At 52.5% G+C, this 24879-nt stretch overlaps 1 protein-coding gene across 11 annotated transcripts in view; it reads left to right on the top strand.

Annotated features, from left to right (window-relative positions):
- CFAP65 (cilia and flagella associated protein 65) overlaps positions 1-24879 on the top strand; it is a 39990-nt gene that overhangs the window by 5310 nt on the left and 9801 nt on the right. For 7 of the 11 annotated variants that reach the window (XM_063645072.1, XM_063645076.1, XM_063645071.1 and 4 more), the window contains 19 exons: positions 587-771; positions 4181-4283; positions 5080-5246; positions 5540-6044; positions 6513-6735; positions 7053-7318; positions 8317-8517; positions 8717-9076; positions 10569-10706; positions 12454-12699; positions 13282-13506; positions 14383-14541; positions 14767-14917; positions 15417-15545; positions 16967-17180; positions 17507-17635; positions 22541-22717; positions 23000-23066; positions 23216-23326. In XM_063645072.1, coding sequence (XP_063501142.1) covers positions 587-771; positions 4181-4283; positions 5080-5246; positions 5540-6044; positions 6513-6735; positions 7053-7318; positions 8317-8517; positions 8717-9076; positions 10569-10706; positions 12454-12699; positions 13282-13506; positions 14383-14541; positions 14767-14917; positions 15417-15545; positions 16967-17180; positions 17507-17635; positions 22541-22717; positions 23000-23066; positions 23216-23326 — 3756 coding nt within the window. Of the gene's footprint in view, positions 1-586; positions 772-4180; positions 4284-5079; positions 5247-5430; positions 6186-6512; positions 6736-7052; positions 7319-8316; positions 8518-8716; positions 10181-10568; positions 10707-12453; positions 12700-13281; positions 13507-14382; positions 14542-14766; positions 14918-15416; positions 15546-16966; positions 17181-17506; positions 17636-22540; positions 22718-22999; positions 23067-23215; positions 23327-24879 lie in introns of those variants that run through there. The other 4 variants (XM_055290681.2, XM_063645075.1, XM_055290686.1 and 1 more) reach the window with 4 other exon arrangements.

Here is a 24879-nt window from a genome sequence, read left to right as displayed (position 1 = left end):
TCAATCACCAGGAGCAGCACTTGGAGTGGCCCTAGAAGTCAGGGGATAGGTGGGGTGAACAGCAAGCAAATTGGCTCCTCCTCTACCCCACCAGCCAATTGAGGAATGGGAGAGGGAATGGTGCAGAGGGAACTGTGGTCTGGAAAAGGGCCTGGGATAGACTGCTCTAGCTAGGAGAGGCATCTGTAGCAAGGGTCAGGACTGGGAGGAGGAAGAGGGGAGGAGGCACCTGATGGGGTGGTATCTGAGGGTGCACTCAGGAACAGAACAGAAGCCTGCATTTGTGTGTTTGCACAGAGTAGCTGATGGAGCCACCCAGGGAAGGCTTCAGGGGCCGGGGCTCTAGTTGCAAAACAGTTCCAGTCTTGGAAGAGGTGATGTCTGACTTCAGGGCTTACCTGCCTCTCACCATCTGTCTCCAGACCATCCCTCAGGGGTGAGGGGTGGTGTCAATCATTGTTTTTCTGTCTTGTCTTTTATTTTCTTAGTGGTGGAGGAGGAAGACCTTCACCTGTTCTCTGGGTCTTGGCATCCCACCCTGCTGATACATCCTTTCTGCTCCCCCTTCTCCCTGCCACCTGAACAGCCTGCAAGCTCCATGGGCACTCAGATGCACTCCCCAAAGAAGCAGAAGAGAGTGAACAAGAGGGTCATCTGGGGCATTGAGGTGGCCGAGGAGCTGCACTGGAAAGGCTGGGAGCTAGGAAAGGAGACCACAAGGAGTCTGGTTCTGAAAAATCGATCCTTGAAACTCCAGAAGATGAAGTACAGGTACCAGTATAAGGGATCAAAGACCCAGCGCCAGAGCCTTGAGCCCCGAAAGCAGGCTCTTTTCAAAACAAAACAAAACAAACAAAAAAAACCTTTAATATGCCATATAAAAGCCAGTGAGTGTTTAAAACACGTGCAGTATGAATAATTGTGCAGCTATAGTCCATTCTTTTTCATTGTGGTGTAGTGTCCCAATGTGTGCCTGTACCACAGTGTATTCATCCAGAATGAAGGAAGTTTGGGCTGTTTCTAGTTTGGGACTGTTACCAACATTCATGTATATGTGTCCAGTTACATAAGTACAAGAGTTTTTCTGGGGAATACCAGGTACTATGAAGGCTCATGTGATTTTGGAGTCTTATGAAGGTTTTTTTTTTTTTTTTTTCTACGTAGTTGTTAAATTGGTGACCTTGCGGGATGGAGCCTTCTATTCCACCACCTTGCTCCACCTTCTGTCTTTTCTGGGGAATAGACGTAGGAGTAGAATTGCTGAGGCTTGGGCCATGTACCTGTTCACTTGCTATAGATAAACCAAACTATTTCCCAGAGTGCATGGATTTCTTTAGACACCCACCAGCATCATTAGAGAGTTCCCATTCCTCCGCATCCTTACCAATAACTGCTATTGTCAGAATTTAAAATTTTTGCCAATAATGGTAACTTGTGGTTTTAATTTGCGTTTCCTTGATTACTGATGAATGAGGATGAGTGTCTTTTTGTAGGTTATTGACACTTTGCATTTCTTCATGTGTGAAATTTACTATCAAGTCTGTGGCCATTTTTCTCTTACATTATCTTGTCTTTTTTCTTTTTGGTATAAGTTCTTATCCCAATTACAATCCCTTTGCCAATTATGCGTTGTGGATATCTTCTCTCATCTTTTTTTTTTTTTTTTTTTTTTTTTTTTTTTTTTTTTTTTTTTTTTTGAGACGGAGTCTTTCTCTGTCCCCCAGGCTGGAGTGCACTGGCACGATCTCGGCTCACTGCAAGCTCCACCTCTCGGGTTCACGCCATTCTCCTGCCTCAGCCTCCTGAGTAGCTGGGATTACAGGCGCCCACCACCACGCCCAGCTAATTTTTTGTATTTTTAGTAGAGACGGGGTTTCACCGTGTTAGCCAGGATGGTCTCGATCTCCTGACCTCGTGATCCGCCCGCCTCGGCCTCCCAAAGTGCTGGGATTACAGGCTTGAGCCACCGCGCCCAGCCTGTCTTCTCTCATCTTATGATTTGTCTTTACTCCTTTTATTGTGTCTTTTGAAGAATAAAAGTTCTGAATTTTAAAGGTATCAACTTTATCAGTCTTTTTATTTTATGATTGGTGCTTTTTTATGCTTCTCCTAAGAAGTCCTCCTCTACCCCTAGGTCATTAAGATATTTTCCTCTAGTATCTTCTAAAGACTTTATATTTTTGCCTTTTGTATTTGTCTTTTATCTATATGGAATTGATTTTTATGAATAGTAAATCTTGATAGCTGGTAGTATACGTCCTCCTACTTAATTCTTCTTCAAGATTGTCTTGGCTATTCTTGGCCCTTCCTTTGATCTTTTATATAAATATTCAAATCAGCTTATCATACATGCACATAAAACACCTCTTGAGATTTTGATTGGGATTTAATTGGACCTATAGATGAATATGAGGAGAAATGATATCATTATAATATTGAGTCTTTTAATCCATGAACATGGGCTATTTCTGTATTCATTAGGTTATCTTTCCTGTCTCTCAATAAAGTGTAAAGTTTTCTCCATAGACATTTAGCACATCTTTAGTTAGACTTATTCATAAGTATTTTATATTTTTGCTCTTGTATATTATGATGTTGAGTCTTTTAATCCATGAACATGGGCTATCTCTATATTCATTAGGTTATCTTTCCTGTCTCTCAATAAAGTGTAAAGTTTTCTCCATAGACATTTAGCACATCTTTAGTTAGACTTATTCATAAGTATTTTATATTTTTGCTGTTGTTGTATATGACATTTTTTAGTTGTTTTATTTCTGTTTGTTGCTCGTTTTTAAAATGTCATTTTTATATAGGTATTGTGTTCAGTGATCTTGGCAAATCTTCTTATTCTAATAATTTATTTGTTAATATTCTTGTTTTTTCATGCACACATTTGTATTTTAAATGGAAAATGACATTATTTTTTTCTTTCTAGTCCTTACACCTTTTGTCTTTCCTTACTGCATTGCTAAATAGAAAAGTGCTGAACAGAAGTGGTTATAGAGGCATCTTTGTTTTGTTTATCATCTCAGAGTAAAGGACTGCAATGTTTCACTATTAAGCTGTCTGGTAGGATTGATTTCCTGTAGGATTTCTGTAAAAGTGTACACCTTGTCAGATTATGGGAATATTCTTTTATTCCTGCTTTGCTGAGAATTTTTCTCATAAACACACATTAAAGTTTATCTAATTTCTTCTTTCTTTTTTTTCTTTCTTTTCTTCCTCTCTCTCTTTCTCTTTCTTTTCTTTTCTTTCTTTTCTTTCTTTCTTGTTTTTTTGAGACAGGGTCTCACTCCCTTGCCCAGGCTGGAGTATAGTGGCATTAACATGGCTCACTGTAGCCATGACCTCCTGGGCTCAAGCAGTCCTCCTACCTCAGCCTCTCAGGTAGCTGGTACTATAGGCATGCACCACCATGCCTGGCTAATTTTTAAAAATTTTTTGGTATAGACAGCATCTTGCCATGTTGCCCAGGGTGGTCTTGAACACCTGGGCTCAAATGATACTCCCGCCTTAGCCTCTCAAAGTGCTGGGATTCCAGATGTGAGGCACTGTGCCTGGCCTGTGGAAAGATTTTTGACCACTCATTCCATTTCTTTGATGTTTTTAGGCAGAGCCGCCGTAATATTTATTGTACAATTCTTGGGTCAGTTTTGGTAAATTATATTTTATAGCAATTTTTTTTCATCTAAATTTAAACATTGGTTGCTGTAAAGTTGCTGACAATGTCATTGTCTTATTAATGTTTTGAAAGTCTGCAGCAGCTGTGGTTCTGACCCACTGTGGGATGCTACAGCTCTGCTGAGGTCTCTGGAAAGGCATCCCCAGTCCCACCCTCCTCAGCCTTGGTTCCCCCACCTCAGTGCTGGGGACTCTTTAAAATCTGGGTAACCCTTCACTGTCCCTGTCCCTCTCAGGCCTCCATGCTCATCAGAGGTACAAACACTACTCCCTTTTTGTTCAGAGTGAAGATCTCTGAGAATAGGAGGGGGAGGAGGAGTGTGGGTCCTCTTGTGACCAAACCCCTGAGTTTCCACCTCCACGTGCTCATCTCCTGATCTCTTTCTCTGTGGTCTCAGGGACTCAAGCTCCCTTGGCTGCAGGGCTTCCCTCGTTTCCTGCCTCTTCCAGTTGTTCTGAGCCCTGATCTGAGGTGCTTCCCCCCGGCTCTCTCCTACAGGCCCCCCAAGACCAAGTTCTTCTTCACGGTCATCCCTCAGCCCATCTTCCTGAGCCCAGGCATAACCCTCACGCTCCCCATCGTCTTCCGGCCTCTGGAGGCGGTAAGGTCTGCCACAGCGAGTGAGGGCAGGGAGGCACCTGGGAACAGTGACCTCAGAAAACAGGACAGAGCAACCAGGAGCGCCCCCGCGCACACACATGCTGCCCGCTCCAGCAGCAATCCAGCTTAGGAGGCCCCGTCAAGGGCTTAGCCCCTCATCTCATTAGACAGAGGGCGTTCCCCACGGGATGCTGGGGGTAAAGGCTGCGATATTATATTGACCATCAGAAAGCCCTACATTCCGTGGCTGGGGACGGTGACTCACTTCTGTAATCCCAGCACTTTGGGAGGCCGAGGCAGGCAGGTCACTTGAGGCCAGGAGTTCGAGACCAGCCTGGCCAACATGGCGAAACCCCTCCTCTACTAAAAAATACAAAAGTTAACCAGGCATGGTTGCACATGCCTGTAGTCCCAGCTACTTGGGAGGCTGAGGCAGGAGAATCACTTGAACCAGGAGGTGGCTGTTGCAGTGAGCTGAGATCTCACCACTGCACTCCAGCCTGGGTGACAGAGCGAGATTCAAAAAAAGAAAAAAGAAAAGAAACCCCTTCTACATTCCTTGGCCTCTTCCTGCCACTCCCCACCCACATTTCCTCAAAATACTTTTTCCACAAAAGAGGCTCTAATCTTTGAGACCAAGACAACATAGGTGCCCAGCTCCCCTCGGAGACTGACGTGGGGGCCATGGCCCGGCCCTCCCCTCAGCGGTTGTGTTGGGGGTGGCTGAGGGTGGGCGGGATGTGCAGTCCCTGAGTGCCACTGATGGGTGACTGTCCCTGCCCCACCTCACACTGCAGAAGGAGTACGTGGACCAGCTGTGGTTTGAGAAAGCGGAGGGGATGTTCTGTGTGGGCCTGCGGGCCACCTTGCCCTGCCACAGGCTGATCTGCCCACCGTCCCTGCAGCTGCCCATATGTGCTGTGGGGGACACAACCGAGGCCTGGTTCTGCCTGGATAATGTGGGGTGAGGAAGAGGCTGAGGTGCAGGGCGGGAGAGCAAGAGCTGTGAGGAGGGTGTCTGGAAGCAGGAGAGACAGGCATACCCTTGTGGGGGTAGGGTAGTCTGAGGTTCTGCCCAGCATCCCTGACTTGCTACTGCAGGAGCAGGGGCCGGGAGCCCAGTGCCCTGACCTGCCCCCCACCCCCAGGGACCTGCCCACCTTCTTCACCTGGGAGTTCTCCAGCCCATTCCAGATGCTGCCCACCATGGGGCTCCTGGAGCCAGGCCAGGCCTCTCAGATCAAGGTGACATTTCAGCCCCTTACAGCCGTCATCCACGAGGTGCAGGCCACGTGCTGGTACGGGGCGGGCAGCCGGCAGAGGAGCAGCATCCAGCTGCAGGCTGTGGGTGAGGCCCGACCTCCCACCGTCCCCAGACTGGCCCCCACTGCACCTTCTGGGGGCAGGCCTCAGTGTCCCCCACCTCCCATCTGGCCTGGCCCCCGCCTCCACCGGCCTCCTGCCCTCCCCCGAGCCCCGAAGGCTTTACCTTTTGTCTTCCATGATGTTACAGACTAAATTTTCCCTGGGGCCACCTGCCTTCTTCAAGAGGCTGTTCAGCTGGGGCCACAGAGGCCCTGGCGGGTTCCCCCAAGACTCCCCCATCTCTGCCCCAGCCAAGTGCGCCCAGCTGCTGGTGAGCATAAAGCACAAGTGTCCGGAGGACCAGGATGCCGAGGGCTTCCAGAAGCTGTTGTACTTTGGCTCTGTTGCTGTGGGCTGCACCTCGGAGAGGCAGATCAGGCTACACAACCCGTCGGTGGTAGGCACCAGGCAGGAGGGGCGGCGGGACTCACGGCCCCCAGGACTGGAGTTTCCTAAAATCACTGCCTTACAGAATGCCCCCTTTTCTCTCTACGCCTTTGGCCCCAAGCCTCATGTAACCCATGTCAGCTGTCAACAGGTGTGTCCTTCTCCTCAGCTGGGGGCTGGGCTGGGGTATACTCCGGCTCCCCAGAGCCACGAGCAGCCCTAAGACTGTCCTGACCCCAGGACCACAGTTAGCTGTGATGGTACCCTGGGGAGAATTAAAAGGTGCCCGCTTTGGGCAGGGCACATGACTCCGCCCCTTCTCTCCTCCTAGTGGGGCAGTCTGGCTAGTGGGGCACAGGCTGGATGCCAGCTGCCCTCACCCCCTTAGCTGGGCACGCCAGTACAATGCGTAGACTGTCGCATCATACAGTGCTCCGCTCTGTGACCTGACGCTTTGTCCTTCTGCCTGGCCCCACAGGTAAATGCCCCCTTCAGGATTGAAATTTCCCCGGATGAACTGGCCGAAGACCAGGCCTTCTCATGCCCCACGGCCCATGGCATCGTGCTCCCAGGAGAGAAGAAATGCGTGTCAGTGTTCTTCCGCCCCAAGACTCTGGACACCAGAACTGTGGACTACTGCTCCATCATGCCTTCTGGCTGTGCCTCCAAGACCCTGCTTAAAGTCGTTGGTTTCTGTAGAGGTACCAGTGACCCCAGGGGTCTCCCCTGGGGACAGGAGCAGCCCATGCTGAGGATTCTGAAGAGCTCCTTCCCTGCTCCTAGGAGGCGGGGCCCCCTTGCCTCAGCCTGGGTGTCTGCTGCCCCCTGGTGGCCCCATGAGGAATCATTTGTGACTACCTGGAGATCCCAGTCCCACCTGCACCTAGTGGTGCTGGAGTTCTGCTCAGGCTGCCAGGGCTCTGGGCCTGTAGCCTGGCCCTGAGAGTACCACCTCCCTTCAGTGGGACCTTGTCTAAGACATTCTTGGGGAAGCTGACACCCCATCTCCTGTGTCCAGGCCCTGCTGTGTCCCTGCAGCACTATTGTGTCAACTTCAGCTGGGTCAACCTTGGGGAGCGCTCCGAGCAGCCCCTGTGGATTGAGAACCAGTCGGACTGCACGGCCCACTTCCAGTTTGCCATCGACTGCCTGGAGAGTGTCTTTAGCATCAGGCCTGCCTTTGGGACCCTGGTGGGCAAGGCCCGTATGACCCTGCACTGTGCCTTCCAGCCCACTCACCCCATCATCTGCTTTCGGCGTGTGGCCTGTCTCATCCACCACCAGGTGAGTCGTGGGGAGGGCATGAGGCTGAGGGAGGAGGGGCTTCCCTAGGGCCCAGTGATGATGACAAGGCTTGGTGGGCACTCCCCTGTATTCTGGAACTTCTAGGGCTATCTGCCTGGTGGTCTCCCACTCCTGGGCCCCAGCCCTGGCTTTTGGAGCCAGTGTGTGGCCTGGGCACAGGGGAGATCACTCTGTGCCAGTCTTGCCCTGCTACCAGGCCAGGCACTTTGCTACTGCTGTGCTCATGGGCTGGGAGAGGGAGGTTTCGACCCACAGTCTCCCACGCTCCCGCTGAGCCCTGCAGGCTTTGCCTTTTCTTTGCCTTCCATGGCTTCACAGACTAATTCTTCCCTGAAGCCACCCCACATAGCATGCATAGGGCAGAGAGCTTTCAAGTTAGACCCCAACCCTAGGCCCCTGGACATGATCAGACACATTGTGCCCTGACCAGCAGGTGCCTGGCCAAGATGGCAAACAGGGCTGAAATGTAACCCATGATCCCTCCCTGAGCTGGTGCCCAGGCTTCGGCTGTGTCTGTATACCTGGAGGAATGTGTGCCTTTCTCTAATTCTTGTGACAGTTTAGTATGGGCTGGGGGAGGCCTTGGAAATGGAGAGAACAGAAGCCCAGAGGGGAGGCCTGATGAGGCAGCCCCCATATTCTCCTCCCTTGGGAGGGCCTGAATTCTAGTTTGGCAGGCCTCTGGGCTGGCAGTAGAGTGGGTGGGAGAATGCCCAGGGGCCATGGCAGAGGGGAAGGGTGGGTAATGGCTGGGTGTCCTAAGGACAGGGGTGCTCTCTCCTGACCTTCCCTGGACTCCTGCTGTGCCCTGGCTGAGCCAGACCACTGCTGAGTGCTCGCTCACTGGCCATCTGGAGCTTCTGCCCCACTGCCTCTGTTACTCTGTCTGCCCAGCTTCTGTCCTCAGTTCAACCCCCAGCACCCCCCTTGCCCTACCACCCCTCCCATGCCCTATCACACACAGACAAATGTCACAGGACCCACTGTTCCTGGACCTGATGGGGACCTGCCACTCGGACAGCACCAAGCCAGCCATCCTGAAGCCTCAGCACCTCACCTGGTACCGCACACACCTGGCCCGGGGCCTGACGCTCTACCCCCCTGACATCCTGGATGCCATGCTGAAGGAGAAGAAGCTGGTGCAGGACCAGAACGGGGCTCTCATGATTCCCATCCAGGTACAGTGCCCTCCCCAGCTGCATATCCCTTCTCTAGTGATTCTTGGGCAATCCCATGCCGCCAGGGTCCCATGGGCACCATTAGTAGTCGGGGTGACTGGGTGACTGGTGCAGCCTTTCTAGACAGGAGTGTGCCCAGGAGGGGCAACAGCAAGAGGAATGGCAGTTAGGCCCTATCCACCTGTCTTTCCCCATGCAGGATCTGGAGGACGTGCCAGCCCCGCAGTACCCTTATATCCCCCCCATGACCGAGTTCTTCTTCGACGGCACCAGTGACATGACCATCTTCCCCCCGCCCGTCAGTATAGAGCCTGTCGAGGTAGACTTTGGTGCCTGCCCAGGGCCTGAGGCCCCCAACCCTATACCCCTGTGCCTGATGAACCACACCAAGGGCAAGATCATGGTGGTCTGGACGCGAAGGTCTGACTGCCCCTTCTGGGTGACTCCAGAGAGCTGTGACGTGCCCCCACTCAAGTCCACGGCCATGCGCCTGCACTTCCAGCCGCCTCACCCCAATTGCCTTTACATGGTGGAGCTCGAAGCCTTCGCCATCTATAAGGTGTGTGCACGCAATGAGAGGGAGGAATGCGGGGTCTCTGCTAGGAGCCTGAGTGGCTGGGTCGGGTGGCAGGGGGTGACCAAGGGTGGCTTCAGGCTCCATCCTCTGCATGCCAGGCTTTCTCTTGGCTGGACAGTGGCCCCTATGGGTTTGTCTCCTTCAAAGCTCCTGGCCCAGCTTGGCCCATCTGATTTTCTCATTCTTATGTAAGTCTCCCCTCCCCTCCAAGGGAGAACTCAGCTGAGATCAAGCTGTTTGGGAAAATTGGGTGCACAGGGAGATACTCCCTGGGGCTCCTGACTAGGAGGCCTCCTGGCTTCTCTATTAGTCCTTGAATTAAGAAGTGGTCCCTCTAAAGGAGCTTTGAGTGGGCAGGAACCTGGGCCTAGAGACAAAGTCAGCAGCACCAGGTAATTGTGATGAGAAGGGCTTCTGACTCAGCTTCCCTGGGTCAGGGAACTCCGAGTGCCGGCTGTCCCCAGCCCTCCTGTTCTGGCCCCAGATGCGTGGTGCCCCCTCCTCATCCATTAGTCCTGCCCGTCCCTTCCTTCTTGACTCTGCCCACCCCACTGCCCTTGCCCAGTGGCCAAGGTGTTGGGGCCCAGAGAAAAGTAGAGCTGTGCGGTCAAGATCAGGGTCACTTACCAGCTATGTGACCTTGGGCAAGTTCCTTAATGTCTCTGAGTCCTGATCTTTTCATCTCTAACCTTAGGACCACATCCGATCTTTTGAGGAGGCTTTCCAAAGTGGAGGCTTTAGTTGCCCCCGTCCTAATGCCTTGTCAGTGGGGTAATGTTGAGGTTTGTAGGAATAAGGTTGTAGATGCCTGGCTCTGCTGAGGCTGAGCCTGTCAGATATTTAGGTTACAGGCTCTAGACCTGTACAGTCCAGTACAGCCACTGTCAGCCACACATGGCTACTGAGCTCTTAATATGTGGCTGGTCCCAACTGAGACATGCTGTGAGTGTAAAATGCACCCTGGATTTCAAAGGCTTATTATGAAAAGAAAGTAAAATATCTCGTTACTAATTTTATATTGTTTATATGTTAAAGTGATAAGATTTTAGATCTATTGGGTTAAATAAAATATACTATTAACATTAACTTCACGTGTTCTACTTTTTTAATGTGGCTACTGGAACATTTAAAATGACATTTGCGGCTGGCATTTGTGGCTCACATGATATTTCTATTGGCCAGCACTTCTCTAGGCTCATTCCTACAGAATGAATGGTGCTTTCACATCCCAGCCCCACCCTCCTCCTGGATTGTGAGGCCTAAAGAGAGCATTGCTGTACGGATGCAGGGCCTAGCTCCCCGCAGGAAGGGCTGGGTTGGGATTCTTGTTCTCTGCACTGTCTTCCCAGGGAGGCCCTCCTGTCTGTGTCCAATGTTGGACTCCTGCAGCACAAGGGCAGGGAGGGGCAAGGTGGGGTGCTCCGCAGGGCAGACACAGGACTCTGAGCTTTTCCGTGGGTCTGGCCCCCCGCAGGTCCTGCAGAGCTACAGTAATATTGAGGAGGACTGCACCATGTGCCCATCCTGGTGCCTGACGGTGCGGGCACGAGGCCACAGCTATTTCGCTGGCTTTGAGCACCACATCCCCCAGTATTTCCTAGATGTCCCCAAGGTAAGTGTGGCCCCAACAGCAGTGGGAGGGAGACAGGGGAGACCTAGCTTCTGCCTTGGCCTGCGGATCCCTCTCCCATTCTCTGATGGCCTTAGAAACACATCTTTGCACCCTCCCTGGCTGACCCCACCTCCGCTGTGCCAATTCTGGGTATCTGGGCTGGCTGAGGACTTGCTCCTGGGCCCCGACACTGGGACTGGGGAGAGTCTGGAGCCTGGACAGCTGGCCCTTTGCTGCTCCATTGGAAATACTCACTGGCTTCCGTGACTCTCAGGTGCAAAACCTTCCAGCTCCTGCATTTGTTTGTGTCCTGTTTACTGAATGCCTGGGTGCCCCAAGTCCTGGGCTCGGGCCCAGGGATAAGAAAGCCGCACCAGCAGCCCCTGCCTTTGGGAAGCAGCCTGCCCTATGAGAGGGAGAGCCAGCCCCATCCTCAGGAGATCATAATTCCCAGGCCGCCCCAAGGCCTTTAGAAGCCCTGTCTGACCCGACAAGCAAGAGGACATAGGGCTGAAAAGCACAGAGCCTGGGGCCAGACCGCCAGCTTCCAATCCAGTTTCACCTTCGATGTCTCCTCCAGTCTCCATCGCCTGGAGGTTTTGCATTAGACTTCTGGTTGCTGGAAAAGCATCACTTTGGGACAATGTGCTTTGGGTTGATTCTGCTCCCCCCACCACCTACACTTCTGCCCTCCTATCCCAAACCTATACCACCCCAAGATTCAGCTTGGAGGCAGCTGCTTCCCAAAGGCCTTCCTGCCTCACAGAGTCCCCCTCGATGTCTCCCTCGGCCCCCTTCCCTTGGCAGTTCCTCCTGGTGGGTTGTGGCCTTTATCCAGCCCAGAAGATCTGGCGTCACTCCCTTACTGGCTCACACACAGGCACTGTCACCCCAGCTGGATGGGGACCTCTGGTCAGGGATTGCAGGTTTTGTGTTTTGCAGCCTGCTCAGCTCTCAGCTGGTGCTGGCCACACCCTGGATACCTGAAGAGTGTTGGGAGCTGAGATCGTCTGGGCCGGTTTCCATCAGTTACCTGCATGAGAATTATCTAGAAGGGGTTACTTACTTTTTTATTTTGTATTTTCTGATATAGAATTTTGCTCTGTCACCAAGGCTGGAGTGCAGTGGTGCAATCTTGGCTCACTGCAACCTCTGCCTCCTGGGTTCAAGCGATTCTGTAGCCTCAGCTTCCCATGTAGCTGAGATTACAGATGCATGCCACTACAACTGGCTAATTTTTGTACTTTTAGTAGAGATGGGGCTTCACCATATTGGCCAGGCTGGTCTTGAACTCCTGCCACAAGTGATCTGCCTGCCTCAGCCTCCTAGAGTGCTGGGATTACAGGTGACAGCCACCACACCCAGCCCGAAGTGGTTACTTACTGCAGCCCCAGAGCTTCTGGACCAGCCTCTCTGAAAATGAGTTCTCCAAAGGGTGATGCAAAGACACCCTAAAATGAAGCAACTTCTACTTTATCCTTGAGGAGCGGCCTTGGAGGCCTGAGTTTCCCAGGGGCCTGTGGCCCCCCGTCTCCCTGTCTGGAGGTCTCTGGAAAACAAAAGCATTCTTTGGTGTCAGCTCGTGGCCTCCTTCAATTCCCCGTTCCCAGGGCATTGACTGGGCTGCAGGGCAGCACCTCAGATCTCCTTGGAGATAGCTCCTCCCAAGCCCCCACAGGGCCCTCGAGTGTGTGTCCCAGGGTGGAGCTCTGACTGGGGGGCCGCTTTCCTCCTCTCCCACCCCCAGCTATTTCCAGCAGTGTCCTCTGGTGAGCCCACCTACCGCAGCCTGCTCCTGGTCAACAAAGACTGCATGCTGCTCACCTTCAGCCTGGCCCCCCAGAGAGGCTCAGACGTCATTCTTCGGCCCACCTCGGGCCTTGTGGCACCCGGGGCCCACCAGATCTTCCTCATCTGCACCTACCCCGAGGGCAGCTCCTGGAAGCAGCACACTTTCTACCTGCAGTGCAATGCTTCTCCCCAGTATCTCAAGGTAGGAGGCAGAGGGAGGGGACCTGGGCCCTTGGGAATGGGCCATAATCTTGAACCACCCTTTTCAAGGCCACATTCCGGGGTTGGCCCCTAAGATTTCCAGGGGGTCACTTCTCCTCCAGGAAGTAGCATAGTAGGGAAGGAACCCGCTTGACCACATCTGTGAACAATTCTCCCACCCCTCAGGACCTTGCCTGTCCACCTCACAGGGTCTGAGGCCAAGAAAGAGGGTGCAGAGAACTCAGAGGAAGGATCTGGGGGAGGCAAAAGACACCTGCAGATGGTAGAGGGATATTTGGGTCCAGGCCAACAATAGGCTCTGGGGTGGTGGGCCCATGTCTGGCCCCCTGAAATGGTCTATAGCTCCTCTCTCAGTCCCTGAGTTCTTTTCAAGAATTATCTCCTGGGCCAGTCACCACTGACTCTGCTTTTGACAGAAACTGCCGGTACACAGGCTGGCAGAGGGCCTTTGACTGCCTGCTCCAAGTGGGGAAAGCTGCCTAGCCATGGCTTCCTGGACATGTTGGGGGAGCTGGGGCTGCAGAGTGAGGTCAGGGCACTGCCCTTCTTCCTCTGGCTCTAGGAGGTGAGCATGTACAGCCGGGAGGAGCCACTGCAGCTGAAGCTGGACACCCACAAAAGCCTCTACTTCAAGCCCACCTGGGTGGGCTGCTCCTCCACCAGCCCCTTCACCTTCCGCAACCCCTCGCGTCTGCCCCTGCAGTTCGAGTGGAGGGTCTCTGAGCAGCATCGAAAGCTGCTGGCTGTCCAGCCCTCCAGGGGGCTAATCCAGCCCAACGAGAGACTTGTGAGTGGCTCCCCTCCTGCCGAGTGACGGCAGCCTTCACTTCTGTCATCTCTTATTTGTGCTTATCATAGCCCAGACTTGCCATATGCACCCCCAAATTCCATCCACAGTAACCTCCCCCACCTGGCGATGACGTTTTATTATTACTCTCACCATCCCCCCACCATTTTACAAATAATTGAGGCTTGACGAGAGGAAGCCATTTACTAAGATCATAAGTTAGACCATGCAGGGCTGAGACTGGAACCAGTGTTTCTGATGCCAGGGCCGAGGGCCATGTCACCTCCCCATCCATGGTCCCCAAAGCTGGGAGGTCATTGGGAGGGTGGGTTGCAGCAGCTGGATTTGGGCCCAAATGGCCAGCCACCAGTGAGGGTGAGGAAGGGGACTGTAGTCACAGTGGGGGTGCTGGCTGGGATTCAAAATAGCAGACCCTGTTCCTAGTCTAGAGCCTTACAGACGGGTTGGGGAAGCCAAACTTGGGACAAGAAGCACCAGCACAGGCATCTGTAAGAACCCAGGGGACAGTCCCTCGGGGGGACAAGAGGCCTCATAGCCTGTGGAGTTGGCCTGGAGTGTTGACACCCCACTCCCACCCTCACTACCGTCTGACCCTGGGCAAGGGACCCCACTTCTCTGAACTTCCAGTTTCTCATCAGAAAATGAGGCACGGAAATAATGCTACTGACCCCCTGGGGATATAGGATTGAAGGGCTTGGGGAGACTCCATACATGTGCCATGTACAATGCCTGGCACGAGGTAGATTCTGAGAAAGGGCTAATGTAGCATGACGCCCTGCTGTGGGGCCTCGGATGGCCAGGTACCCGTGGAGGGACTTCCGAAGGCCACTGCAGGGATCATTTCTGTGACCCCAGACGCTGACGTGGACCTTCAGCCCTTTGGAGGAGACCAAGTACCTGTTCCAAGTGGGGATGTGGGTCTGGGAAGCCGGCCTGTCTCCAAACGCCAACCCCGCTGCCACCACCCACTACATGCTCCGGCTGGTGGGTGTGGGGCTCACCAGCAGCCTCTCTGTGAGTGGGAGGGCTCTGGCAGGAGGGCGCTGAGGGAGGGGCCCGGACAGGTGGGAGGGAAGGCCCCAGGGAATCTCACTCCAAGAGGGCAGGGGATAGGAGCCCTCTGCCCCGGACACCCCAAACTTGCCCTTCCTTGGGGGATGCTCTGAAAATGGGGCTGGGAGAGTGGGGCTATGGGCCTGGAGGAGCCCCTACTCCCAGCTGGCTGACCGTGGCCTCCAGGCAAAGGAAAAGGAGCTGGCCTTTGGGAACGTGCTGGTGAACAGCAAGCAGTCCAGGTTCCTTGTCCTCCTGAATGACGGCAACTGCACCCTCTATTACCGCCTCTACCTGGAGCAGGGCAGCCCTGAGGCCGTTGACAACCATCCCCTCGGTACTTGGGCCTGAGCTGGGACTGGGGCCAGGGGAGGTGGGAGGAGGTACTGATTAAGACCAGTTAAGCTGCTGGGCATACTGGCATGTGCCTGTAGTCCCAGCTCTTCAAGAAGCTGAGGTGGGAGTATTGCTTGAGCCTAGAAGTTCCACGCTGCAGTGCACTATGATCACAACTGTGAAGAGCCACTGCCCTCTAGCCTGGGCAACAGAGCGAGACCCCACCTCTGAGCCTCAGCTTCCTCATCTGTTAAAAGAGGCACCAGGTGGCACCTACCTCACGGGGCTGCTAGGTGGGAAAAAGTGCTTAGCAGGTGCCAATGACACAAAGTTAGGTGTGGTCCCTCTGACCCAGGCTGGGAGGAGGGGCTCCACTCCCTGTTTCCTGCCTCAGGGCCTGCTGTCCTCCCCTGGTGCCCAGGGGAGGGTATCTACAAAGGAGCAGGAGGAGAGGCTGGGCCTCCTCTACCCACTGACCCTCCGGCATCATCCCTGAGCAGCTCTGCAGCTGGACCGAACAGAGGGGAGCATGCCACCCCGGTCCCAGGACACCATCTGCCTGACTGCCTGTCCCAAGCACCGGTCCCAGTACTCCTGGACCATCAGCTACTCTCTCCTTTCCCACAGAGGTACCTAGACTGCCTGGCATAGAGAGTCGGGGCCAGGGAAGTGCAGGCTGAAGGGGGAGGGCTGCGTGAGGCAGTGGATGCCAAGCCACAGGCAGAGCTGGCAGGGTGAGTGGGGCGTGCTGGGGTGTGCCTTTGGTGTCTGGCATAAATGCCACACACCAGACATGTCTGCCCAGATGAATGTCCATATGTGCATGTGCCCAGTGCAAAGAGTTAGGAGCTGTGCTGACTTATTGTGAAATCTTAGCTCCCAAGCCTCCCTGGGCCTCATCTTCCTTCTCCGTAAAATGGAGTTCTTACTAGCCTGCCCCAGGCAGGTTGGAAGGAGTCCAGGGCAGCACAGAGAGGAAATTAAGAGTGTGGACTGGGGCCAGAGGCTCTGGAACTGGATCCTGGCCCCAGCACTTGTAACCTTAACAAGTTGCTTCACCTCCCTGTGCTCAGTTTCCACATGTCTCAAATGGGAATAATAAGCTGGGCATGGCGGCTCACACTTGTAATCTCAGCATTTTGGGAAGCTGAGGTGGGAGGATTGGTTGAGGCCAGGAGTTCGAGACCAGCCTGGGCAACATAGCAAGACCCCATCTCTACAAAAATAAAAGTATTAGCTGGGTGTGGTAGCATGCACCTGTAGTCCTAGCTACTTGGGAGGCTGAGGCAGGAGGATTGCTTGAGCCCAGGAGATAAAGGTTGCAGTGAATAAGCTGTGATTGTGTCGCTGCTCTCCAGCCTGGCAACACAGTGAGACCCCATCTCAAAAATGAAACAAAATTAAATAAATAAATAAAAATGGGGATCATAATGTCACACAGGCCAGAAAAGGGAAGTGAAGTCACAATACCTGCCACCACTTGCATGAACCTTGAAAACATTATGCTAAGTGAAAGAGGCCAGTGACAAAAAGCCACATATTGAATAATTTCATTTATATGAAATGTCCAGAATAGACAGAGAGAGATAGAAAGTAGATTAGCGGGAGGGTGAATGGGGAGGGATGGCTAATTGGTACTAGGCTTCTTTTTGGGATGATGAAAATTTTCTAAAATTAGATAGTGGTGATGGTTGCACAACTCTGAATATACAAAAAAAAAAACTGAATTGTATGCGTTAAAAGGGTAAATTACCTAGTATATAATGGTGTCTCAATAAAGCTGTTATTAAAAATTAGTTTGAAAACAAATCACGGTACACATTAAGTGCAGGCATGTGTATAAGGCACCGAGGACAATGCCCAGTACACAGAAAGTGTCAGAAAAGGGCTGGCTGTTGTTGGAAATGCCCTAGAGCCCGAGAGGGGTCCACTGCTCCTGATGAGGGTCCTGGGGCCAACTGCCCAGGACTCCTGTACCTTTGGCCTTCATGCCCCCTCCAGGGAAGATGGGAGGCAAGCCCACTTCTCTCTTCCTCACCCCACTCCCCAGATAACAAGGCTGGGGAGAAGCAGGAGCTGTGTTGCGTCTCCCTGGTGGCTGTGTACCCCTTGCTTTCCATCTTGGATGTCAGCTCCATGGGCAGTGCCGAGGGTATCACCCGGAAGCACCTGTGGCGCCTCTTCTCTCTGGACCTGCTTAACAGCTACTTGGAACATGACCCCACACCCTGTGAGCTCACCTACAAGGTGCCCACCCGGCACAGGTGAGCTGAGCCTGGGGTGGGGGTGGGGGCTGGGGGCAGGGCCTATCTAGGGATGTTCATGGAGCTTTCTGCCCAGACCCCCAGAACCAGGAAGCTGTTTCCCATCTCTTTGAGGGAAGAGCTCCCCAGTTCTCGCCCATCCCTGGAGGGTCCCAGGGAAGGGAGGAATTGGCTTGAGGTCTGAAGAGCCAGCCCACCCTTGCCCCTGAGTCCTAGATTCTCCAGTTCCCACCTGGAGGGAGGGGAGTACCAAAGCCAGCCATCCCTGGGAGGGCCCTGCCCTGGCCCCATCCCCATCTCTGAACCCCTTTCTCTGTTCCACACAGCATGAGCCAGATCCCCCCCGTCCTCACCCCTTTAAGGCTTGACTTCAATTTCGGGGCTGCACCATTCAAGGCCCCACCTTCCGTGGTATTCCTGGCCCTGAAGAACAGTGGAGTGGTGTCCCTGGACTGGTATGGCTTGAAGGGGGCCACTGGGGGGCCTGGGAGACAAGTGCCTAGAGGCTGAAGGAGAACAAGAGCTGCACTCTCTTGCCCATGGTGGCCTGGCTGCTTGCTGTCTGTGAAGAGTGGACCTCACATTGACGGCTGTGGAGGCGAGGGTGGGACTGGGGTTGCCAGCAGGACTTGGGGCCTGTCACCAACTGAGACACGGTGATAGGCTCAGAAGTGGAGGGACTGCCCTGATGGAGCCTGGGCATAGTGGCCTTAATAACTTAACAAATGAGACACATTCGCTGGGCATCCGCTGCATGCCAGGACCTGCGCTTTACAAGCCTTTTCTCCTCCAATCCTGTGGGAAACTCCTCCTCTCTAGACTCTTTCATAGACAGGAAGGCTGAGGGTCAGCAAGGTTAAGGACTCAGCGAAGACCATTCAGCCATGAATGAACAGAGCCAGATTCAAAGCTGGATTCGTCCAGTCCAGAGCCCTTGCCTACCCCAGTTAGTCAGCAAGAAGGCTGAGTTGCTTCTACATAGTACGCACTGCCTCGGTGCTGGGGCCCACCTGACAGAGCCCCAGCTTAGTGGAGGCTGGGCCTGAATGGGGGCAAGTTGAGGGTCTCTGGTGGGGAAGGACAGGGACCTGCTGCTGGGGACAGAGCTGCCCCCGAGGGTCCTGGCTGAGGGGCTTTTCTCCCCCAGGGGCTCAGAACTTGTGCCCAGCAAACATCCTGCTTCCATGCATGGACTTTTCCTCCCTCCACCATGTGCCTTGGTTTCCTAGTAAACTCCCTTTTGATGACTTCCGACTTTGCTTGGCTAAAGAGAGGTGAAAAAAAAGTGTCCCCATCTGGGTCAGACTTGGGAGAGGGATCCAGGGGTCTGGCCAGGGCATGGCAGTGAGTGGAGGAGAATGAAAATATGCAGGTGGGGGCTTCTGTGATCAGGAACTCACTGGCCTGAGCAGAGAGAGCCTTGGGGAATGTGGAGTGAGAGGGGTGGGCACTAGCAGCCCCTCACTCTCTGACTGTCCCGTTTCTCCTCCATGGTGGAGGAAGTTGGGGAAACTGGCTCTTTAGGGGGCTCCTGTCTGAGAAGGGCCAGAACTGTGAGTAACTGAGGTCTTCTAGCCCTGAATGACTGGGAAGCTTGGCCGAGCTGCCAGCCTGGTGGGGAAGGCCGGGGCCTGCCTTGAGCTCCAGACTTGCCATTCACTGGGCTCTCTGAATGGGCCCAGAGCCAGGCCCTACAGGGCTCCAGGGAGAGGGGTGGGGGCAGAAAAAGCGGTGTTGGCCTGTGTCCTGGCATGGACCGCGCGCCGGTGTTTGTGTAGGAGCAATCAGCTGACACTCTGTGGAGAGGGTCCAGGCTGCTGGAAACAGAGGCGGGGGAAACCCAGGCAGCATGCCCGGCCAGCCGGGCCCATCCATCAGGAGATCATCTGAGGTGCAGGAAGGCAGTCCGTGCCTCTTCCAGGATTCTAAGCAGATTGACTTTCCTATGCTTTTTGTGTTGTTGTATTTCCTTTCAATTTCTTAGAAGGCTATTTTTGAAAATTCTAGTCCGTCTCTTCTGAGCTCATAAAGAACAGACGGAGGGTTTTATTCCTGCCAAGGCCTGTCAGAGAGGGCCAGGAGGCAGCAGCAGGCAGGAACCCCAAGTGGGAGGGGGAGCTCCAGGGGAAGCAGGGAACCGTGCAGTCGCTCCACTCCCTCCACGCCTTCTCCCCTTCGTGCCTCTGCTTTACCTGGCCCTGGCCTTCGTAGGGTCTTGCATTTAAGGGGAGATTCTTTTCAGATGTCAAATATGCTGATTAACGTTATTTGTTCATTCATCCAGCCTTTAATTCGTTGGCCACACCTTTACTGGGTGCTTCCTAGATGCTGGCTCTGGGCTGGTCTTCAGGATAGAAATGTGGATGGGCCCAGTCCCTTCCTTCCAGGAGCTGCAGTGTTGCTGGGTCATATGTGCTTTGAAGGAGGTGTGTGCAGCATTTCAGAAGGGCGTCCTGGAGAAAGCTACAACTAAGCTAGACCTACAGCCTGGCTGGAAAAGGCAGAAAGGTTGTGAAGCACCTTCCAGACAGAGGGCCTGGTGTGTACACCGCATGGCTGGAGCAGCAAGTGGGAGAGAGTGGAGAGTCTCAGATGAGGCTGAGGAGGCAGGCAGGGGCCAGGACGCGCAGGGCCTTAGAATCCTCCTTCAGAGAGTTTGGACTTCTTCCTGAGGACATCATGGGATGGGCACTGGGGAGTTAGGAGCAAAGACAGGATCAGCTTTCAAGACCTGTCACACTGGTCTCTGGAGGAGAATGGCAGCTTGAGGCAAGGGGACAGGTTGGGAGACTATTGTGGTCCTCCAGATAGAGGGGTGCAAGATGGCATAGAAGCCCACACTAGAGGGCTGGAAAGGAAAGGGGTTGGAATTATTTAGGAGGGAGACTGGGCCAGGCATGGTGGCTCATGCCTGTAATCTCAGCACTTTGGGAGGCCAAGGTGGGGAGATCACTTGAGGTCAGGAGTTTGAGACCAGCCTGGCCAACATGGTGAAACTCTGTCTCTACTAAAAATACAAAAATTAGCCAGATGTGGTGGTGCACACCTGTAATCCCAGCTACTCAGGAGGCTGAGGCAGGAGAATTGCTTAAACCTGGGAGGTGGAGGTTGCAGTGAGCCGAGATTGCACCATTGCACTCTAGCCTGGGTGACAGAGTGAGACTGTCTCAAAAAAAAAAAAAAAAAAAAAAAAAAGGAGGGAGACTGGACCAGGGCAGAAGGCAGTGAGGACAAAGGAGAGGCTGAAATATTAAAGGACCCCAAACTAGCAAGGTCTCCAATTTTGTCACTGCTCAATATCCCCAATAAAATGACAACAGTGGTTTACTCACTTGTAACAAGTCAGACAACATAGGAGCTATGGGAAAAAAGTAAGAAGCTCCGCAGCCCCCTCTACAAGTCTAGCTGCTAGGGTGATAAGGATTCGGAATGTGCTTTTCACACTCAGCATTTGCACAACATACAGACACACACACATTTACAGAGCGGTTCTCTCTTTTTTTTACAGTAATGGCCCAATACTATACCTGTTACTTTCAGGAATAATGATGCTTTCACTCAGCATTATATCAATATCAATCTCCTTGATATCAATAACATCTCCTTTAGGTCAATACATATATCTAATGCATTCTTTTAAATAGCTGTATAATATGCCATAATATGGATGGACTTTAAATCATTAAATCACTCCTTTATTGGAAACTCTCATTGTTCCCAGCTGCTTTTTTTCCATGACCACTACAAAGAAAGTGAACCACTTTCTTTGTAGTGGTCATGGAAAAAAAGACATCCACACAAAGGTGTGCGTTGCATGCACATATGCATGCACACATATGTGCTTTTATTCCTACTAATTGGTTTCCCAAACAGAGACTTCTAGGTCAAAGGGCATATGCTGCCAAAATTCCATCCAAGAGGTTGAGCAGTTCCCTCTCCATCCACCTATGTTTGAGTCTGTTCTTTCTAAACCTACCAGTGTTGAATGTTACTATTCTTCATCTTCAGATGTGAAAAAATTTAAGACTGGTTCCTTCTGAGGGTTTGGACTTAGGCCTCCCTGACTCCTACTGAGGCTTCCAGGTGCGTGTTGCACACTTTCTCTCAGGGGTGCGTTGCATGCTTTGTTTCAGGTGCGTGTCGCGTGCTTCCTCTCAGGTGCATGTTGTGCATTTTCTCTCAGGTGTGCGTTGTGTGCTTTCTCTCAGGTGTGTGTTGCATGCCTTCTTTCAGGTGCATGTTGTGCACTTCCTCTCAGGTGTGTGTTGCGTGCATTCTCCTCAGGTGTGTGTTGTGCGCTTCCTCTCAGGTGTGTGATGCACGCATTCTCTTCAGGTGTGTGTTGTGCGCATTCTCTTCAGGTGTGTGTTGTGCGCATTCTCTTCAGGTGTGTGTTGTGCGCTTCCTCTCAGGTGTGTGTTGTGCGCTTCCTCTCAGGTGTGTGTTGTGCGCTTCCTCTCAGGTGTGTGTTGTGCGCGTCCTCTCAGGTGTGTGTTGTGCGCGTCCTCTCAGGTGTGTGTTGTGCGCGTCCTCTCAGGTGTGTGTTGTGCACATTCTCTTCAGGTGTGTGTTGTGCGCTTTCTCTCAGGTGTGTGTTGTGCACTTTCTCTCAGGTGTGTGTTGTGCGCTTCCTCTCAGGTGTGTGTTGTGCGCTTCCTCTCAGGTGTGTGTTGCGCACTTTCTTTTCCTTTTCTGGATGCTCCCTGTCGTATCCTCTACCCAGTTTGCAGCTGGAACCAGTTATGTGCCATCTCTGAGAGTGAAATGGGTTCTCCTTTCAGATTGTGACCTCAGGACCCTTTGTCACTAGTTTTGTCGGCTACTTAAGGTGCATTATCTACTTTACCGCAGTCCTAGGCATGTCAGGGGCATTAACTCTGTGCACAGCCTTGCTTCTGTTTCAAGAGTGCCAGCCCTGCTGGGGCATCTGTTCTCCACCCTGTGCCCAAGTTGGCCTGGACACCCCACTCCTTGGGGCTGCTGGTTGGTGCTGCCAGCCTTCCTAGGTGTCCCAAATGGCCCTTTCCCAAGAGCTTTGTCACAGAAAGGTTCATGGCCAGCTCAAAGTGGCCCCCATATTCAAGCAACACCTCGACTCCTGGCATCCACAGTGGGAGCCCCACTCTTCACTTCTTGAGTCGCCATGGCCCAGAGTCTGTTCCTGGGTTTTGGGGCCATTATGAAACGAGAATCCACAACAGCCAAATTTGCTCAGGCACACATGGGACAGTTTGCCAAATGGGGGCACGAAGTGTGGGAGTCATGGAAGAAGCCTCCACCTGCCCATCGGGGCCTCAGAGCCCCTGCCTCTCTGTTCTGCCTGACCAGTTTCTTTGTATGGCTTTGCACCCCTCTCCCAGGGCCTTCCTCTTTCCAAGTGACCAGCGGATCGATGTGGAGCTCTGGGCAGAGCAAGCAGAGTTGAATTCCACTGAGCTCCACCAGATGCGCGTGCAGGACAATTGCATCTTCTCCATCAGCCCCAAGACCGGGAGCCTGAGTCCCGGGCAGGAGCAGATGGTGGAGTTAAAATACAGGTGTTCCCCACCCCCCAAACCCTCTGCACTTCCAGTCATAGAGACTCCTACCCCTGGCTTTTCATTGTATGACTCCAGGGCACCCCAAATGGCCATTCCCTGGGAGGACCACCTTCTCACCTGCAGAGGAGGTCTAATTTCCTTCTTGCCCCATCCCAACTCAAGGGCGAGTTGCTCCCAGGGGCTGGCCAGCTCAAAGCCACAGAAATGTCATGTCCATTTGCTCTCCTACTTGTACCAGGGCTCCAGAACTCACTCCCAGACTTATCTGTTTCTCTCTAGCCACCTGTTCATCGGTACTGATCACCTTCCAGTGCTCTTCAAGGTGTCCCATGGCCGGGAGATCCTGGTGAGGCCCCAGCACCCTGGCCCTGCCCTAGTTTCAGGCTGGAGGAGGGGGCTGGCTGGACAGGAGCAGGGAGCTGTGTTCTCCTGGGGAGCTGGGGTCCAGATCTCCGCTGGCTGTGTCAGTTCCTCCCGGGGAACTTTTATTTCCAGCTAAATTTCATAGGTGTGACAGTGAAGCCGGAGCAGGAGTATGTGCACTTCATCTCTACTACCCACCAGTTCATCCCTGTTCCCATTGGTGACACACTACCCCCACGGCAGGTCAGTGGTCCACGTTGTCCTGTTGACCAAGAAGGCCTAAATGTTGATCTCTAGGTATGAGTATCAGCCCTTGAGAGGGTGACAAAGACATGGCCCTCTGGAAGCACTTGAGGGGCTGGGCCAGCAGGTTGAACCCCCAGACTGGGTAACTGGGAGATACTTGAAGGGAGAAGCTGCAGTGTCCTGGTGCCTGATGCTAAGCCCTTTGCCAGGCCCAGTTCCTATTAAAAAATGAGGATTTCTTTTTCCTTTAGCAAAATGTTCTTCAAACTTATTTGATCATGAACCATACTAATATATTTGATGCTATATATGCTTATACCCCAGTATATACATAAACATACAACCAAAGTAGAATTGTCACAAATTGATAATTATACTACTACATGCAAAGTATACTATATTTTCTTTTTTTATTCTATTCTGTCCAATTTTTTAAATGCTAGACATGACCCACAACATTGATTTAGATCTGCTCACCAGTAGGTCTTAGCCACAATTTGAAAATTGCTGCTCCAAAAACGATGTCCTTCTGGAATGTGAAGAACTAGAATGTGAATTCTTGGGAAGCTTTAGACCTTTCTTTCTTTATTGATTGAAGGCAATACAGTTTCCTTGCTCTGGAAATGTACATTGGTAATCTCCAAGAGGGGGACATAATATTTTCCCAAACATTTCACAGCTGTGCAATTTCTAATCATTTAGAAGCCCATGTGTTTCTAAGCAGGGGCCTCCAGCCATTGAGCCTAGAGGCCAAGGAATGGGCTTCCTGGATCTAGAGGGGAGTCTCCTATCCCCAACTCTGTTTACTTCCGTACACACCCGCTACCCCTCTGCCTTCCCAGCAGCCCCACTAGGGGCTGTGACAGTGAAGCTGGTTTGAGCTACTGGGAATATGTAGTGCCATTTGCTAAAAGGAGATAAACTGGGAGCAGGAATAGGCTTTAGAATGAAGAGTTTGGTTCTGGCCAAGTTTGAGATGCTAATGAGACAACCAAGAGGGCTTGTCAGGTAGAAGGTGGACACCAAGTGTCTTAGTCCATTCTGACTGCTAAAACAAGTTACCATAGATTGGGTGGCTTATAAAGACCACAAATTTATTATAATTTATTGTAATTTAATTTATTATAGTTTATCTTAATTAAAAAGGCTGGGAAGCCCAAGATCAAGACATGGGCAGATTTGGTGTCTGGTGGGGGCCCACTTCCTGGTTCGGTGGCTTCTTGCTGTGTCCTCACATGGTGGAGGGAGCAAACAAGCTTCCATAGGCCTCTTTTATAAGGGTACTAATCCCACTCTGGCCGAAACATCTCCTGATTATCTCTTAATACTATTGTATTGAGGATTAGGTTTCAACATATGGATTTTGTGGGGACACAAGCATTCAACCCATAGTACCAGGTCTGGAGCTCAAAGGGTGGTCCAGGCTAGAGAAATAGAGTCAGCATGCTCAGGAGTGAGTGCTCAGAAAGGGGAAAAGGGGCTGGGACTGAATCCAGATGGACTCTATTCTCTCTGGCTTCAATTTTCTCATCTCTAAAAGGAAGGATTGG

Source organism: Symphalangus syndactylus, chromosome 8 (genome assembly GCF_028878055.3).
Source record: "Symphalangus syndactylus isolate Jambi chromosome 8, NHGRI_mSymSyn1-v2.1_pri, whole genome shotgun sequence".
NCBI classification, from domain to species: Eukaryota; Metazoa; Chordata; class Mammalia; order Primates; family Hylobatidae; genus Symphalangus; species Symphalangus syndactylus.
Note: the sequence above shows the minus strand (reverse complement) of the source record. Positions and strands in the feature narration are given on the sequence as shown.